At 40.4% G+C, this 16,135-nt stretch overlaps 1 protein-coding gene across 1 annotated transcript in view; it reads left to right on the top strand.

Annotated features, from left to right (window-relative positions):
- LOC125154085 (cytochrome P450 3A12) overlaps positions 1-16,135 on the top strand; it is a 60,100-nt gene that overhangs the window by 5,390 nt on the left and 38,575 nt on the right. The window contains exons 4-7 of the mRNA XM_047837803.1: positions 904-1,003; positions 13,365-13,478; positions 13,762-13,850; positions 15,220-15,368. Coding sequence (XP_047693759.1) covers positions 904-1,003; positions 13,365-13,478; positions 13,762-13,850; positions 15,220-15,368 — 452 coding nt within the window. The remainder of the gene's footprint in view (positions 1-903; positions 1,004-13,364; positions 13,479-13,761; positions 13,851-15,219; positions 15,369-16,135) is intronic.

Below are 16,135 nucleotides of genomic sequence, written 5' to 3' on the forward strand. Positions count from 1 at the left end.
AGAAAACACGATGCCAGAGAATGCTGTAATTAAGTGTAATCTAAAACTCATGCCAGTGGCTGGTTCCCATTAATGGGTCATATGGACAGTTAGGAGGTCAGGATCACATATAAGGAGTCAGCTTTGTGTGATACATGTGTCACAAGTGGACTTGTCCTGCTACTAAGGGTTGTCACCTATATGGAGCCCAAGGGATTCACACTTGGGATCCACCTATAAAAATAAATATAAGTAATAAAGGAAAATATATCTAAAATGAATTTACATGTTGCTTGTGTTTCTTTATCCTCTTTGTTTTTTGTTTCAAATTTTTCTGAGTTAATGCTACCAAGGATTTCTCTTTAATATTTAAATAATATTTCCTTTAAAATATAATTAGGAAGCATATTTTAGAAAATAGAGCAAAGAAGTAATTCATAATTTTGCCATCCCTTTTTGAGCATTCCAAGTCTCTTCATTTGCAGACATATCTTACATATTTGTGATCATTGTGTCTACAATTTTCGTCTAATATTATGTTCATTTCATGTATTGATATATCTTCAAAATTGTAATTTTTAGTGACTGAGTGGGTGGATTCTCCTTCATTATTTTTCATTCTTAGATAATTTACTTGCCCCCAGTTATTTACTAACCTAACTTCTTCTTTGATAATATATATAAAATATTTGAAATGTTTGAAGTCCTTCTAAAATATTTGAAATAGTTTTACCATACAAAAAATTATAGAGAATAGTCCCAGAAATACCCATGTAAACACATGGACTTAATAAAGGTTCTAATGTTATTTCTGACTGTGGAATGGATTAGGTAACATCAGGTTAAAAGTCTGGACTTCCAAGAGTGGCTGCCACTGCAGAAACTGGCACGTTAAATTTAATCATCTCTGTTTCCCTGACATAGGTTTTATGATGGGCGACAGCCAGTGTTGGCGATCACAGATCCGGACATGATCAAAACAGTACTAGTGAAAGAATGCTATTCTGTCTTCACAAACCGGCGGGTAGGCATGGATTTATTTTAAATTTACATAGTTATTTATAAAGCTTTTATTTCAAAATAATAATGGATTTACTGGAAATTGTCCCAGGAGGTGTCATGTCATGTGACCTTCAAGCTGTTTTCTCTAAGACAGTATCTTGCTTAACTATATAGGACAGTATCAAAGCAGAATTTGTCATTGGTTCTAGCCACAGAGCTTATTCAGATTCCAGAAGTTTTATGTTTACCCATTTGTGTGTGTGTGTGTGTGTGTTGCTGTCTGAACATTTATCTTACTTGTAGATTAGTGTATCTACCACCACAATCACGTTACAGAGCTGTTCCATCACCAAAAGTCTCCCTCTTACTATTCTTTTGTAGGCACGGTGTGTAGCTTGTCTATTCGTTGTATCAGGGTCTTCAGCAGAGCAAACATTATTTTTTATTTTCATAAGGCCAGTTTATTCGTTTTTTCCTTTTATGGGTTATGACTTTGGCATCAAGTTTGAAAACTCTTCACCTAGCCCTAAGTCGCAAAGATTTTCTCCAAGTATTTAGTTTTATGTTTTACATTTAAGTATATAGTTTTGTATAGTTTTGTGTTTTACATTTAAGTCTGTGATCTGTTTTGTGTTAATTTTAGTGTTAATTGTGAGGTGTGAAGTTTAGGTCAAAGATCTTTGTTTTTAGCCCTTGAATGTCTAATGGCTCCAGCACCAGTGTGAAAAGGCTGTACTTCCTCTACTGAATTGCTTTTGTACCAATACCAAATTCAATGGTGCCTCTGTGTGTGTGTGTGTGTGTGTGTGTGTGTGCGTTTCTCATTCCCAGTTCTGTTCTTTGATCCTTGTATCTATCCCTGCACCGGTGCCAGGCTGTCCTGATTACTGTAGCCATATAGTACCTCTAAACATATGTCCAGTGATTCCTCCCATTTTATTTTTGTTAGAATTGTGTTATTCCAGTGCCTTTGCCTTACAGTACAAATTTATAACTAGCTTATCTATGTTTATATAATATTTTCCAAGGCTTTGGAAGACATGATTTAATCCTATCAATCAATTTGTGGAAAATCTGTATCTTTACCTCGTCATGTCTCTCAATGTATGAACACAGTGTGTGTTTATTTAGGTTTTCTCTTATTCTTTTCACCTACATTTTGTCCTCTGCATAGAGATCTCATACATGTTTTGTTAAATGTGCACCTAAAGTATTTTGCCTTCTTTGAGTGTTTATAATTGTTGTGTTTTTAATGGGTTTTGACATATTCTTATTATTATATAGAAATGTGATTGGTTTTTGTGTTGATTTTGTTTCCTACAACCTAGCTTAGTTCATTTATTTGATGCAGTGGTCTTTTTTCCCCAAAGTTTATTTATTTTGAGAGAGATAGAGAGAATCCCAAGCAGGCTCTGCAATCTCAGCCCAGAGCCCAATGTGGGGCTCCAGTTCATGAACTGTGAGATCATGACCTGAGCCAAAATCCAGATCTGGACACTTAACCAACTGAACTACCCAGGTACCTTGAGGGCTCTTTTTTTTATATTCCTCAATATTTTCTACATTGACAATTATGTCACTTGAAATAAGGACACTCTGATGTTTATTTTTCCAATCTGTATGCCTTTTATTTCCTTGCTTTGTCTTATTGCATTAGCTAGGACTTCTACTACAATGTTGAATAAGAGTGGTGAGAGTGAACATTTTTGCCTTGTTCCTGATGTTAGGAGGAAATATTCAGTCTTTTTCCACTTAAAAATTCAGATATATATATTTACAATGAAACTGTATATGTTTGTGATGTTTTGATTTATGTATTATTATGAAATGAGTGTGACAAGTGAATTAATGTAACCATCACCACCCAGAGTTATTTTGTGTGTGTGTTAAGAACATGAAAGATGTATTTTTTTTAGCAAATTTCAGGTATACAGTACAATGTTAATAATTATAATCACCATGCAGTATATTCAGTCTCTAGAACTTAGTCATCTTATAACCAGAAGTTTACATTGTTTGATTAGTATCTGTCCCTTGCCCTCTGACCCAGCCTCTGATAATTATCACCTACCCACTATACTGAGCTTGACTTTATTTTTCTAGATTCCACTTATAAGTGGGATCATGAGATACCTGTCCTTCTGTGTCTAGTTTTGTTCCCTTAGTATCTTGCCCATGCTGTCCAGATTCATCCATCCTATTGGAAATGGCAGGATTTCCTTCCTTTTTAAGGCTAAGTAATATTCCATTTTCTTTATCCATTCATCTGTCCATTTACACTTAAAGTAATTTTTTTTTAACTTAAAGTAATTATTGATAGGTTAGGACTTACTGTTGTCATTTCAGCAGTCTAGATGTTTCATAGATCATTGTTCCTTTCTCCTGTCTTCCTTTGTGATTTTATGTTGCTTTTTTTTTTAATAGTGGTATGCTTCTATTTTTCCTCTTTATCTTTTCTGTGTCTACTCTAGGTTTTTGCTTACAAAAAACATCTACTCTAGGAGGTCTACATAAAACATCTTATAGATACAGCAGTCTATTTTAAGCTAATATGAACTTAACTTTGTTCACATTAAAAACTCAATGTTTTTACTCCTCCACCACCAATTTTATGTTTTTGATGTAACAATTTACATATTTTTATATTGTGTATTTAACAAATTAACAAATTATTATTTTAATTATTTGTCTTTTAACCTTTCACTAGAGTTATAATGATTTGGCTATCACCAGTACAATATCACTGTGTTCTGAATTTAACTATATATTTACATTTACCAGTGAGGTTTTAGACTTTCATGTGATTTCATGTTACTAGTAAGTGTCCTTTTTTTTCAACTTGAAGAACTCCCTTTAGTCTTTCTTATAATGCAGATTTAGTGGTGATGAATTCTTTCCACTTTTGATGCTCTGGAAATATCCTTATCTCTCATTTCTTTTTTTTAAGTTTATTTTAATTTATTTTGAGAGAGAGAGTAAGCAGGAGAGGGGAAGAGAGGGGTAGAGAGAGAATCTGAAGCAGGCTCCATGCTAACAGTCCAAAGCCTGATGCTAGGCTCGATCGCACTAATCGTGAGATTGTGACCTGAGCCAAAATCAAGACACTTAACCAACAGATCCACCCAGGCACCCCAAATTCTCTCTCTTCAGAAGGTCTTCTTTTCTGGGTAAGTATTCTTGGTTGGTATTTTTTTTTCAACACTTTGAATAAATCACCCACTAACTTCTGGCTCTCAAGATTTCTGCTGAGGAATCAGCTGATAGCCTCATGGATGTCCCCTTGTATGTGATGAGCTCTGTTTCTCCTGATCCTTTCAAGATTTTTCTAGTTTTTTAATTTTTGACAGTTTTATTATAATGTGCCTTGGTGAAGTCTATTTTGGATTCAATCTTATAGGGGACTTTTACGCTTCATGTCTTTTTTTTTTAATTAATTAATTAATTAATTTTTTTAATATATGAAATTTATTGTCAAATTGGTTTCCATACAACACCCAGTGCTCATCCCAAAAGGTGCCCTCCTCAATACCCATCACCCACCCTCCCCTCCCTCCCACCCCCCATAAACCCTCAGTTTGTTCTCAGTTTTTAACAGTCTCTTATGTTTTGGCTCTCTCCCACTCTAACCTCTTTTTTTTTTTTCCTCCCCTTCCCCCATGGGTTTCTGTTAAGTTTCTTAGGATCCACATAAGAGTGAAACCATATGGTATCTGTCTTTCTCTGTATGGCTTATTTCACTTAGCATCACACTCTCCAGTTCCATCCACGTTGCTACAAAGGGCCATATTTCATTCTTTCTCATTCCCACGTAGTATTCCATTGTGTATATAAACCACAATTTCTTTATCCATTCATCAGTTGATGGACATTTAGGCTCTTTCCATAATTGGCTATTGTTGAGAGTGCTGCTATGAACATTGGGGTACAAGTGCCCCTATGCATCAGTACTCCTGTATCCCTTGGGTAAATTCCTAGCAGTGCTATTGCTGGGTCATAGGGAAGGTCTATTTTTAATTTTCTGAGGAACCTCCACACTGCTTTCCAGAGCGGCTGCACCAATTTGCATTCCCACCAACAGTGCAAGAGGGTTCCCATTTCTCCACATCCTCGCCAGCATCTATAGTCTCCTGATTTGTTCATTTTGGCCACTCTGACTGGTGTGAGGTGATATCTGAGTGTGGTTTTGATTTGTATTTCCCTGATACGGAGCGACGTTGAACATCTTTTCATGTGCCTGTTGGCCATCTGGATGTCTTCTTTAGAGAAGTGTCTATTCATGTTTTCTGCCCATTGCTTCACTGGGTTATTTGTTTTTTGGGTGTGGAGTTTGGTGAGCTCTTTATAGATTTTGGATACTAGCCCTTTGTCCGATATGTCATTTGCGAATATCTTTTCCCATTCCGTTGGTTGCCTTTTAGTTTTGTTGGTTGTTTCCTTTGCTGTGCAGAAGCTTTTTATCTTCATAAGGTCCCAGTAATTCACTTTTGCTTTTAATTCCCTTGCCTTTGGGGATGTGTCGAGTAAGAAATTGCTGCGGCTGAGGTCAGAGAGGTCTTTTCCTGCTTTCTCCTCTAGGGTTTTGATGGTTTCCTGTCTCACATTCAGGTCCTTTATCCATTTTGAGTTTATTTTTGTGAATGGTGTGAGAAAGTGGTCTAGTTTCAACCTTCTGCATGTTGCTGTCCAGTTCTCCCAGCACCATTTGTTAAAGAGACTGTCTTTTTTCCATTGGATGTTCTTTCCTGCTTTGTCAAAGATGAGTTGGTCATATGTTTGTGGGTCTAGTTCTGGGGTTTCTATTCTATTCCATTGGTCTATGTGTCTGTTTTTGTGCCAATACCATGCTGTTTTGATGATGACAGCTTTGTAGTAGAGGCTAAAGTCTGGGATTGTGATGCCTCCTGCTTTGGTCTTCTTCTTCAAAATTACTTTGGCTATTCGGGGCCTTTTGTGGTTCCATATGAATTTTAGGATTGCGTGTTCTAGTTTCGAGAAGAATGCTGGTGCAATTTTGATTGGGATTGCATTGAATGTGTAGATAGCTTTGGGTAGTATTGACATTTTGACAATATTTATTCTTCCAATCCATGAGCAGGGAATGTCTTTCCATTTCTTTATATCTTCTTCAATTACCTTCATAAGCTTTCTATAGTTTTCAGCATACAGATCTTTTACATCTTTGGTTAGATTTATTCCTAGGTATTTTATGCTTTTTGGTGCAATTGTGAATGGGATCAGTTTCTTTATTTGTCTTTCTGTTGCTTCATTGTTAGTGTATAAGAATGCAACTGATTTCTGTACATTGATTTTGTATCCTGCAACTTTGCTGAATTCATGTATCAGTTCTAGCAGACTTTTGGTGGAGTCTATCGGATTTTCCATATATAATACCATTTCATCTGCAAAAAGTGAAAGCTTGACTTCATCTTTGCCAATTTTGATGCCTTTGATTTCCTTTTGTTGTCTGATTGCTGATGCTAGAACTTCCAGCACTATGTTAAACAACAGCGGTGAGAGTGGGCATCCCTGTCGTGTTCCTGATCTCAGGGAAAAAGCTCTCAGTTTTTTCCCTTTGAGGATGATGTTAGCTGTGGGCTTTTCATAAATGGCTTTTATGATCTTTAAGTATGTTCCTTCTATCCCGACTTTCTCAAGGGTTTTTATTAAGAAAGGGTGCTGGGGCGCCTGGGTGGCGCAGTCGGTTAAGCGTCCGATTTCAGCCAGGTCACGATCTCGCGGACCGGGAGTTCGAGCCCCGCGTCGGGCTCTGGGCTGATGGCTCAGAGCCTGGAGCCTGTTTCCGATTCTGTGTCTCCCTCTCTCTGCCCCTCCCCCGTTCATGCTCTGTCTCTTTCTGTCCCAAAAATAAATAAACGTTGAAAAAAAAAAAAAAAAGAAAGGGTGCTGGATTTTGTCAAAGGCCTTTTCTGCATCGATTGACAGGATCATATGGTTCTTCTCTCTTTTTTTGTTAATGTGATGTATCACGTTGATTGATTTGCGAATGTTGAACCAGCCCTGCATCCCAGGAATGAATCCCACTTGATCATGGTGAATAATTCTTTTTATATGCCGTTGAATTCGATTTGCTAGTATCTTATTGAGAATTTCTGCATCCATATTCATCAGGGATATGGGCCTGTAGTTCTCTTTTTTTACTGGGTCTCTGTCTGGTTTAGGAATCAAAGTAATACTGGCTTCATAGAATGAGTCTGGAAGTTTTCCTTCCCTTTCTATTTCTTGGAATAGCTTGAGAAGGATAGGTATTATCTCTGCTTTAAACGTCTGGTAGAACTCCCCTGGGAAGCCATCTGGTCCTGGACTCTTATTTGTTGGGAGATTTTTGATAACCGATTCAAAATCTTCGCTGGTTATGGGTCTGTTCAAGCTTTCTATTTCCTCCTGATTGAGTTTTGGAAGAGTGTGGGTGTTTAGGAATTTGTCCATTTCTTCCAGGTTGTCCACTTTGTTGGCATATAATTTTTCATAGTATTCCCTGATAATTGTTTGTATCTCTGAGGGATTGGTTGTAATAATCCCATTTTCATTCATGATTTTATCTATTTGGGTCATCTCCCTTTTCTTTTTGAGAAGCCTGGCTAGAGGTTTGTCAATTTTGTTTATTTTTTCAAAAAACCAACTCTTGGTTTCGTTGATCTGCTCTACAGTTTTTTTAGATTCTATATTGTTTATTTCTGCTCTGATCTTTATTATTTCTCTTCTTCTGCTGGGTTTAGGCTGCCTTTGCTGTTCTGCTTCTATTTCCTTTAGGTGTGCTGTTAGATTTTGTATTTGGGATTTTTCTTGTTTCTTGAGATAGGCCTGGATTGCAATGTATTTTCCTCTCAGGACTGCCTTCGCTGCGTCCCAAAGCGTTTGGATTGTTGTATTTTCATTTTCGTTTGTTTCCATATATTTTTTAATTTCTTCTCTAATTGCCTGGTTGACCCACTCATTCGTTAGTAGGGTGTTCTTTAACCTCCATGCTTTTGGAGTTTTCCAGACTTTTTCCTGTGGTTGATTTCAAGCTTCATAGCATTGTGGTCTGAAAGTATGCATGGTATAATTTCAATTCTTGTAAACTTATGAAGGGCTGTTTTGTGAACCAGTATATGATCTATCTTGGAGAATGTTCCATGTGCTCTTGAGAAGAAAGTATATTCTGTTGCTTTGGGATGCAGAGTTCTAAATATATCTGTCAAGTCCATCGGATCCAATGTATCATTCAGGGCCCTTGTTTCTTTATTGACCGTGTGTCTAGATGATCTATCCATTTCTGTAAGTGGGACATTAAAGTCCCCTGCAATTACCACATTCTTATCAATAAGGTTGCTTATGTTTATGAGTAATTGTTTTATATATTTGGGGGCTCCGGTATTCGGCGCATAGACATTTATAATTGTTAGCTCTTCCTGATGGATAGACCCTTTAATTATTATATAATGCCCTTCTTCATCTCTTGTTACAGCCTTTAATTTAAAGTCTAGTTTGTCTGATATAAGTATGGCTACTCCAGCTTTCTTTTGGCTTCCAGTAGCATGATAAATAGTTCTCCATCCCCTCAGTCTCAATCTGAAGGTGTCCTCAGATCTAAAATGAGTCTCTTGTAGACAGCAAATAGATGGGTCTTGTTTTTTTATCCATTCTGATACCCTATGTCTTTTGGTTGGCGCATTTAATCCATTTACATTCAGTGTTATTATAGAAAGATATGGGTTTAGAGTCATTGTGATGTCTGTATGTTTTATGCTTGTAGTGATGTCTCTTGAACTTTGTCTCACAGGATCCCCCTTAGGACCTCTTGTAGGGCTGGTTTAATGGTGACAAATTCCTTCAGTTTTTGTTTGTTTGGGAAGACCTTTATCTCTCCTCATATTCTAAATGACAGACTTGCTGGATTTATCCGGCTGGATTCTCGGCTGCATATTTTTCCTGTTTAGCACACTGAAAATATCGTGCCAATCCTTTCTGGCCTGCCAAGTTTCAAAAGAGAGATCAGTCACGAGTCTTATAGGTCTCCCTTTATATGTGAGGGCACGTTTACCCCTCGCTGCTTTCAGAATTTTCTCTTTATCCTTGTATTTTGCCAGTTTCACTATGATATGTTGTGCAGAAGATCGATTCAAGTTACGTCTGAAGGGAGTTCTCTGTGCCTCTTGGATTTCAATGCCTTTTTCCTTCCCCAGTTCAGGGAAGTTCTCAGCTATAATTTCTTCAAGTACCCCTTCAGCACCTTTCCCTCTCTCTTCCTCCTCTGGGATACCAATTATGCATATATTATTTCTTTTTAGTGTATCACTTAGGTCTCTAATTTTCCCCTCATACTACTGGATTTTTTTTATCTCTCTTTCTCTCAGCTTCCTCTTTTTCCATAACTTTATCTTCTAGTTCACCTATTCTCTCCTCTGCCTCTTCAATCCGAGCTGTCGTCGTTTCCATTTTGTTTTGCATTTCGTTTAAAGCGCTTTTCAGCTCCTCGTGACTGTTCCTTAGTCCCTTGATCTCTGTAGCAAGAGATTCTCTGCTCTCCTCCATACTGTTTTCAAGCCCAGCGATTAATTTTATGACTATTATTCTAAACTCACTTTCTGTTATATTATTTAAATCCTTTTTGATCAGCTCATTAGCTGTTGTTATTTCCTGGAGATTCTTCTGAGGGGAATTTTTCCGTTTGGTCATTTTGGATAGTCCCTGGCGTGGTGAGGACCTGCAGGGCACTTCCCCTGTGCTGTGGTGTATAACTGGAGTTGGTGGGCGGGGCCGCAGTCAGACCTGATGTCTGCCCCCAGCCCACTGCTGGGGCCACAGTCAGACTGGTGTGTGCCTTCTCTTCCCCTCTCCTAGGGGCGGGATTCACTGTGGGATGGCGTGGCCTGTCTGGGCTACTTGCACACTGCCAGGCTTGTGATGCTGGGGATCTGGCGTATTAGCTGGGGTGGGTAGGCAAGGTGCACGGGGGCAGGAGGGGCAGGCTTAGCTCTCTTCTCCTTAGGTGATCCACTTCAGGAGGGGCCCTGTGGCAGCAGGAGGGAGTCAGATCCGCTGCTGGAGGTTTGGCTCCGCAGAAGCACAGAGTTGGGTGTTTGCGCGGAGCCAGCAAGTTCCCTGGCAGGAACTGGTTCTCTTTGGGATTTTGGCTGGGGGATGGGCGGGGGAGATGGCGCTGGCGAGCGCCTTTGTTCCCCACCAACCTGAGCTCTGTCGTCCGGGGGCTCAGCAGCTCTCCCTCCCTTTGTCCTCCAGCCTTCCCGCTTTCCGAGCAGAGCTGTTAACTTAGGACCTCCCAGACGCTAAGTCGCGCTTGCTGTCGGAATACACTCCGTCCGTCCGGCCCCTCCGCTTTTGCAAGCCAGACTCGGGGGCTCTGCTTGGTCGGTGAGCCGCCCCTCTGCCCCAGCTCCCTCCCACCAGTCCGTGGAGCGCGAACCGCCTCGCCGCCCTTCCTACCCTCTTCCGTGGGCCCCTCGTCTGCGCTTGGCTCCGGCGACTCCGTTCTGCTAATCCTCCGGCGGTTTTCTGGGTTATTTAGGCAGGTGCAGGTGGAATCTAAGTGATCAGCAGGACGCGCGGTGAGCCCAGCGTCCTCCTACGCCGCCATCTTCTTCCCAAGCTCCACGCTTCATGTCTTAAGATCTCCATATATTTCCCTGGGTTTGGGAAGTTTTCAGCCATTGTTTCTTTAAAACAAATTTTTTTAAAAAAACATTTATTCATTTTTGAGAGACAGAGAGAGACAGTACGAGCAGGGAAGGGGCAGAAAGAGTGAGACACAGAATCTAAAGGAGGCTCTAGACTCTGAGCTGTCAGCACAGAGCCCAACGCAGGGCTCGAACCCACGAACCGCGAGACTATGACCTGAGAGAAGTCGGATGCTCAACCGACCGAGCAATCCAGGCGCCCCTAGCCATTGTTTCTTTAAGTAAGCATTCTTCCCACTTTTTCCTTCTACCACTGAGTCTTCCATATGTGAATATTGTTTCACTTGATGGTGTCCTATAAGTCCTGTAGGCTTTTTTCCCCCAGTTATTTTCTTTTCTTCTTCTTCTTCTTCTTCTTCTTCTTCTTCTTCTTCTTCTTCTTCTTTTTTTACCCTACTCTGACTGGATAATTTAAACTAATCCAGGAGGACATAGTTGATTAGGCAACTGGTGGCCATGTTAGCCACTGCATGTCATTGGCAGCAAGAGCATGGAGGGTTCTTTGTGGCTGCACAGCTGTTGGGGTCTTCAGTAGCACCACCAGATCCAGTGCCAGGAGATTGGAGCAAGCAGAATGTTGGCCAGAATTGGAGCTATGCATATGCTCATCTGTGGAAGCTGAGAGCAGGCACATGCTCAAAACTGTGCTGGGACCACTGGTGGGGACCATGGCCAACTGTGGGTACAAAGGTAGCTTTGAGTGCCTGGGCTGTCTTTGGGCACTCAGGTGGCTTCAGGGGCTAGCTACTTGTTCATGCACAGCAGTCGGGGCTCATGACTGGAGTTCACACAGGCTGTGTAGTTTTACAGCTTCAGGGTTTAGCTGTGGTCTCAAGTGGCATTCCAGTGACAGGAGTCAGGCCTGGCTCAGACACCTGAGAAACAGCTGGGGCCTGGGCTGCTTTGTACATATGCCCAGTCACAGAGGCCAGGGCTAGCTGCTGGTGCAGATTCCAGGCTCAGGGTGTTGGTGGTGACACTGGCAGAGGCAACTCAAGTGAGGGAAGATGGGGCAGAGCAGGACTCAGGGAGCTGGAACATACCAATGTGAAAACCTGTGGGACTCTCAGCAGCAAAATCTTTAGAAGGTGCACAGTGCTGTGCCAGCTGCTTGTTCCTTAGCAGCTAAGGTTTGTAGGGTCTTCTGCAGAGCAGGACACAGAGAACCATGGTTATACATGCCACTTAGCTGATACTGGTAGTCCTGCCCTTTTTTGTTCTAACTGTCTCTAGATGTGTCAGCTGTGTCAGTCTCCGGGAAGTTTGAAACCAAAGTGGGTCTCTTGTGCCATGCCCTGAAAGGCTGGCACCAGTGATCCCTTACGCTTCTGTCCTCTACCCAGCAGGGGCCCCTCTCAGTCTGAGGAGTGTCTTCCTGGTGCTGAGCAGTGCTGGCCTGGGGCCTGGGGTGATGCAGGCAGAATGAAGCTATTCTCCCTACTCTTCCTGTGCAGTTATTCTCAGGAGTTTTGCTCTATGGTGAGGTTGAAGCTTCTTAAATGGACCAAAGCTCTTAGGCCTATTTTTGTTTGTGGATAGCTGTCTAACTCTTGTTCTTTGTGGGGTGACAGAGGCTGGCATGACCCGTTCCATCATCTTGGTGATGTCATATCAGTCTAACATCATTGAGGTGATGTTAGCTGTGGGGTTTTTTAGATACTCTTTATTAAGTTGAGGAAGATTTCCTCTGTCCCTAGTTTGTGAGTTTTAAATGTGACTAGGTATTGGAGATATCTATATTGAAACAAAATATAGTTTTGGAATATGGAAGAAAGATTTGAGCTGTTTGGCTTGATAGACCAGTCTCTACTGAGAAATAGAATTCTCTCACTCTTTTTCCTTCTGTCCCTTTAGGGAAATACAGGGGGAATAGTTTTTCCATGTACCTGCATTATTTCTTCAGAATAGCAGATAGATTCCTAATCTTTTTTTAAGTTTATTTACTTATTTTGAGAAAGAGAGTGAGAGAGTGAGAGAGCTTGAGCGAGCGTGGGGGAGGGGCAGAGAGATGGAGAGAGAATCTCAAGCAGACTCTGTGCTGACAGCAAGTATCCTGACATGGCACTTGATCCCACAAACTGTGAGATCATGACCTGGACCAAAATCAAGAGTCAGATGCTTAACTGACTGAGCCACTCAGACACCCCAGATTCCTAATATTTTTAGTGTTAACTATACTTTTTTTTTTTAAATCACCATATCAAGACATCTGTTTTTGAGTTGCTCCTGCTACAGATATATGAGAAGACAGAACTGGTCTGAGACAGCATACAGTTTGCCAGGGCTCTCTGGCTATCTCTACCAATCCATTTCTACTCTGCACAGTTTAGGAGAAGCACTAGTGTTAATCTTGTGTATTCCCCTGGAGGAGTAGTTTCCCTACCAGATTTCCCCAATTGTATTTACTTTAAAAAGAAGATTGGAATAGAAGTCTGGAAATACTGGAATAGAAGATTGGAAAGAAGTCTGGAAAGCATATCAGGTGGCTGGATGTCTCCTTCAGCCTTACAGGAAGCTAGGCATTTGGGATAAATATTTATTGAGCATCTGGCATAGGGCCTGCTACTAATTAGATAGGCAGTAAATATTTGTTGAATAATTTATGCCCGCTTAACAAATTTTCCACATCCCTTGAGAGACCTTCAAAACTTATATAAGGCAAAATGTCTTTTGCTTTGACTCTAGTCTTTTGGTCCAGTGGGATTTATGAAAAGTGCCATCTCTCTGTCTGAAGATGAACAATGGAAGAGAATACGAACAGTGCTGTCTCCAACCTTCACCAGTGGAAAACTCAAGGAGGTAAGAAAGGGAGGACTTTCAGTTAGGAAGTTAAGGAATGCACCTGGGCACAGGTAGAAACTAAGACCATAGTCCATCTCTTAGGGGTAGTCTGCTGAATTTGGGCTTTTTAAAAGGGGTATTTTATTTTCATGTCCTAGAAGAGACATAATAAGATATGTTATTTAAAAAAATGACTACTTAAAAAAACGACAAAAAACATTGTTCCATGTTTGTGAAAGCCATATCATTCTAGGACTTGATTTTCTGATTTAACTTCAGGTGGTATTGTATTTGTGTGTAGATGTTCCCCATCGTTGGCCAGTATGGAGATGTGTTGGTGAGGAACCTGAGGAAGGAGGCAGAGAAAGGCAAGCCCGTCAACTTGAAAGAGTAAGTAGAGCTGCACCTGCTGGGCTTCTGGTTCTGTCATGACACTTTCCAGCTACTGGCACAGAACCAAACTCCCACTGTTGAGTTAGTCCAGCGAACAAACAGAAGTAGGCATGTGGTGCTACAAGTCCAGTGGGCCACCCAAGAAGAGGTAGCACCCCTCAAAAGGCAGGGAGGTCAGGAGAGAGAGGGTCTTCTTTTGTGTACGTGAGGTGGGATTAAGTTATCTGCTTGATTGTCCCCTTGGATATTCTGGAAGACAAAAATAACATTGTTTGAAAAGAAGAAACATAATTTGACGAATCATTGTATGTAGAGAGTATGGAATGGTGGGAGGAGAAGGCACTTTGTGCATATTGGTGGGCAGTGGGTGGGACAGGGAAGTTATCATGTGGAACTTAGAACAACTTAAAGCCCTTCCTGATTTTGTTGAGGATATTAGCAAAACATTAAATATTAACTTTACGACCACTTGTCCTTCCTTCAATAACAAAGGAGAGAAGGCCCTGCACATGTTAGGGTAACCATATATATGTGTGTGTGTGTGTGTGTGTGTGTGTGTGTGTGTGTATATATATTTTTTTTTTTTTTGCCTAAACTGTGATATTTTTAAATTATGCAGGATGACCAGATGTACACTGGCACTGTCCTAGGAAAACTAGTGGAATATGATCACTTATCTATGACATCCCATAAATCAATATTGGAGTGATCTGGTACATATTTTTTGACCAGGAACATTCTTAGTTCTTATATTTTCCAGATATGAGTGTGTCCTCAGGGAAAGCTCTGATCACTGGAGTTGAGGAAGAGAGGGTCTTTCAGGAGTCTTAGCAGGAGTGTAGAGAAGAAGGGATGACATTCCTGGCAGTACAGATTGTGGTGTTGCTGTTCTGTAATGTGCTGAAGAAGAATCAGCTCTGAGCATAGATACTGTGGTGAGAGAAGGTCCAGATCAGTTTCACCCTTCTTGACTCCCCTAGGAAGGGTTAATATTCCACTATTTACTCTGCCCAGACACAGTGCTAATCTGGCTTCTATTGTCCATGCTCAAAACACACTACTATAATTTGCCTGACTCTGGGTTGGAGCTCATGACTGAGCTCATGGAGCTAAGAGGTGTGTCTGACTTGCCATAGTATCACCATCTTAGCACAGGGCCAGCTGCATCATTGACACCTCATGACCACTTCATGAGTGAGAGTGATCATATATAGACTCTTTAGATGATCCAGCAGGTGGTTCTGAAAATGTGGCTCTTGTCTTGCCTGGGCATCAGAATCTACATGTACTTCCTCCTGTCTGTGTTGGATAAGGATGGTAAAGAGTTGCTGATTTTACGTATCCATGCCTTTCTTTCTCTACTCAGCATCTTGGGGGCCTACAGCATGGATGTGATTACTAGCACATCGTTTGGAGTGAACATTGATTCCCTCAACAACCCACGAGATCCCTTTGTGGAAAATACCAAGAAGCTCTTAAAATTTTCATTTCTGGATCCATTTTTCTTCTCATTATGTACGTACACTACTATTTTTGCTTTTTCTCTTCCCTTTTTTCTTTCCTTCTTCTCCTCCTTCATCCTTCACGTTCTCCCTTCCTACCATTCTACAACAATTTTATTGATATTTAACTTCATTTAAAATATAATTCAATTGTTTTTATGGCTTGAGTTTCGTTGATGAAGGAATAGATAAAGAAAATGTGGTATGTATATTCAACAGCATCTTATTGAACCCTAAAATGAACGGAAATTCTGTACTGGACAACGTGGATGAGTCCTGAAGCCTTTACGATAAGTGAAAAGAGACAGAGAAAGATAAATACTGTATGATCTTAATACATGTAGAATCAAAAAACAACAACCAAGAACCAAAATCATACAAAGATGAGATCAGATTTGTGGTTACTAGAGGTAGGGGTGAAAGGGTAGGAATTGAATGAAGGTGATCAAAGGTACAAACATTCAGTTATAAGGGAGATAAGTACTTGACTGGTAATTTACAACATGATGACACATTGCTGTATGATGTATTTGTAAATTGCTAAGAGAGTTGATTCCAGAAGTTCTCATCATAATGGAAAAAATTTTGGTTTTTGTTAACTATATGAGATGATGGTTGTCAGCTAATTGCATTGTGGTGATCATTTCTTTATATGTTTGTCAAGGAATTACGCAGTATACCTTAACTTATACAGTAGCGTAGATCTATTATAACTCAATGAAACTGAAAAAATCGTTTTGGAACATTCAAAGATTCATGCAGCTTTTACTGCAGTCAGTG

Source organism: Prionailurus viverrinus, chromosome E3 (genome assembly GCF_022837055.1).
Source record: "Prionailurus viverrinus isolate Anna chromosome E3, UM_Priviv_1.0, whole genome shotgun sequence".
NCBI lineage: Eukaryota > Metazoa > Chordata > Mammalia > Carnivora > Felidae > Prionailurus > Prionailurus viverrinus.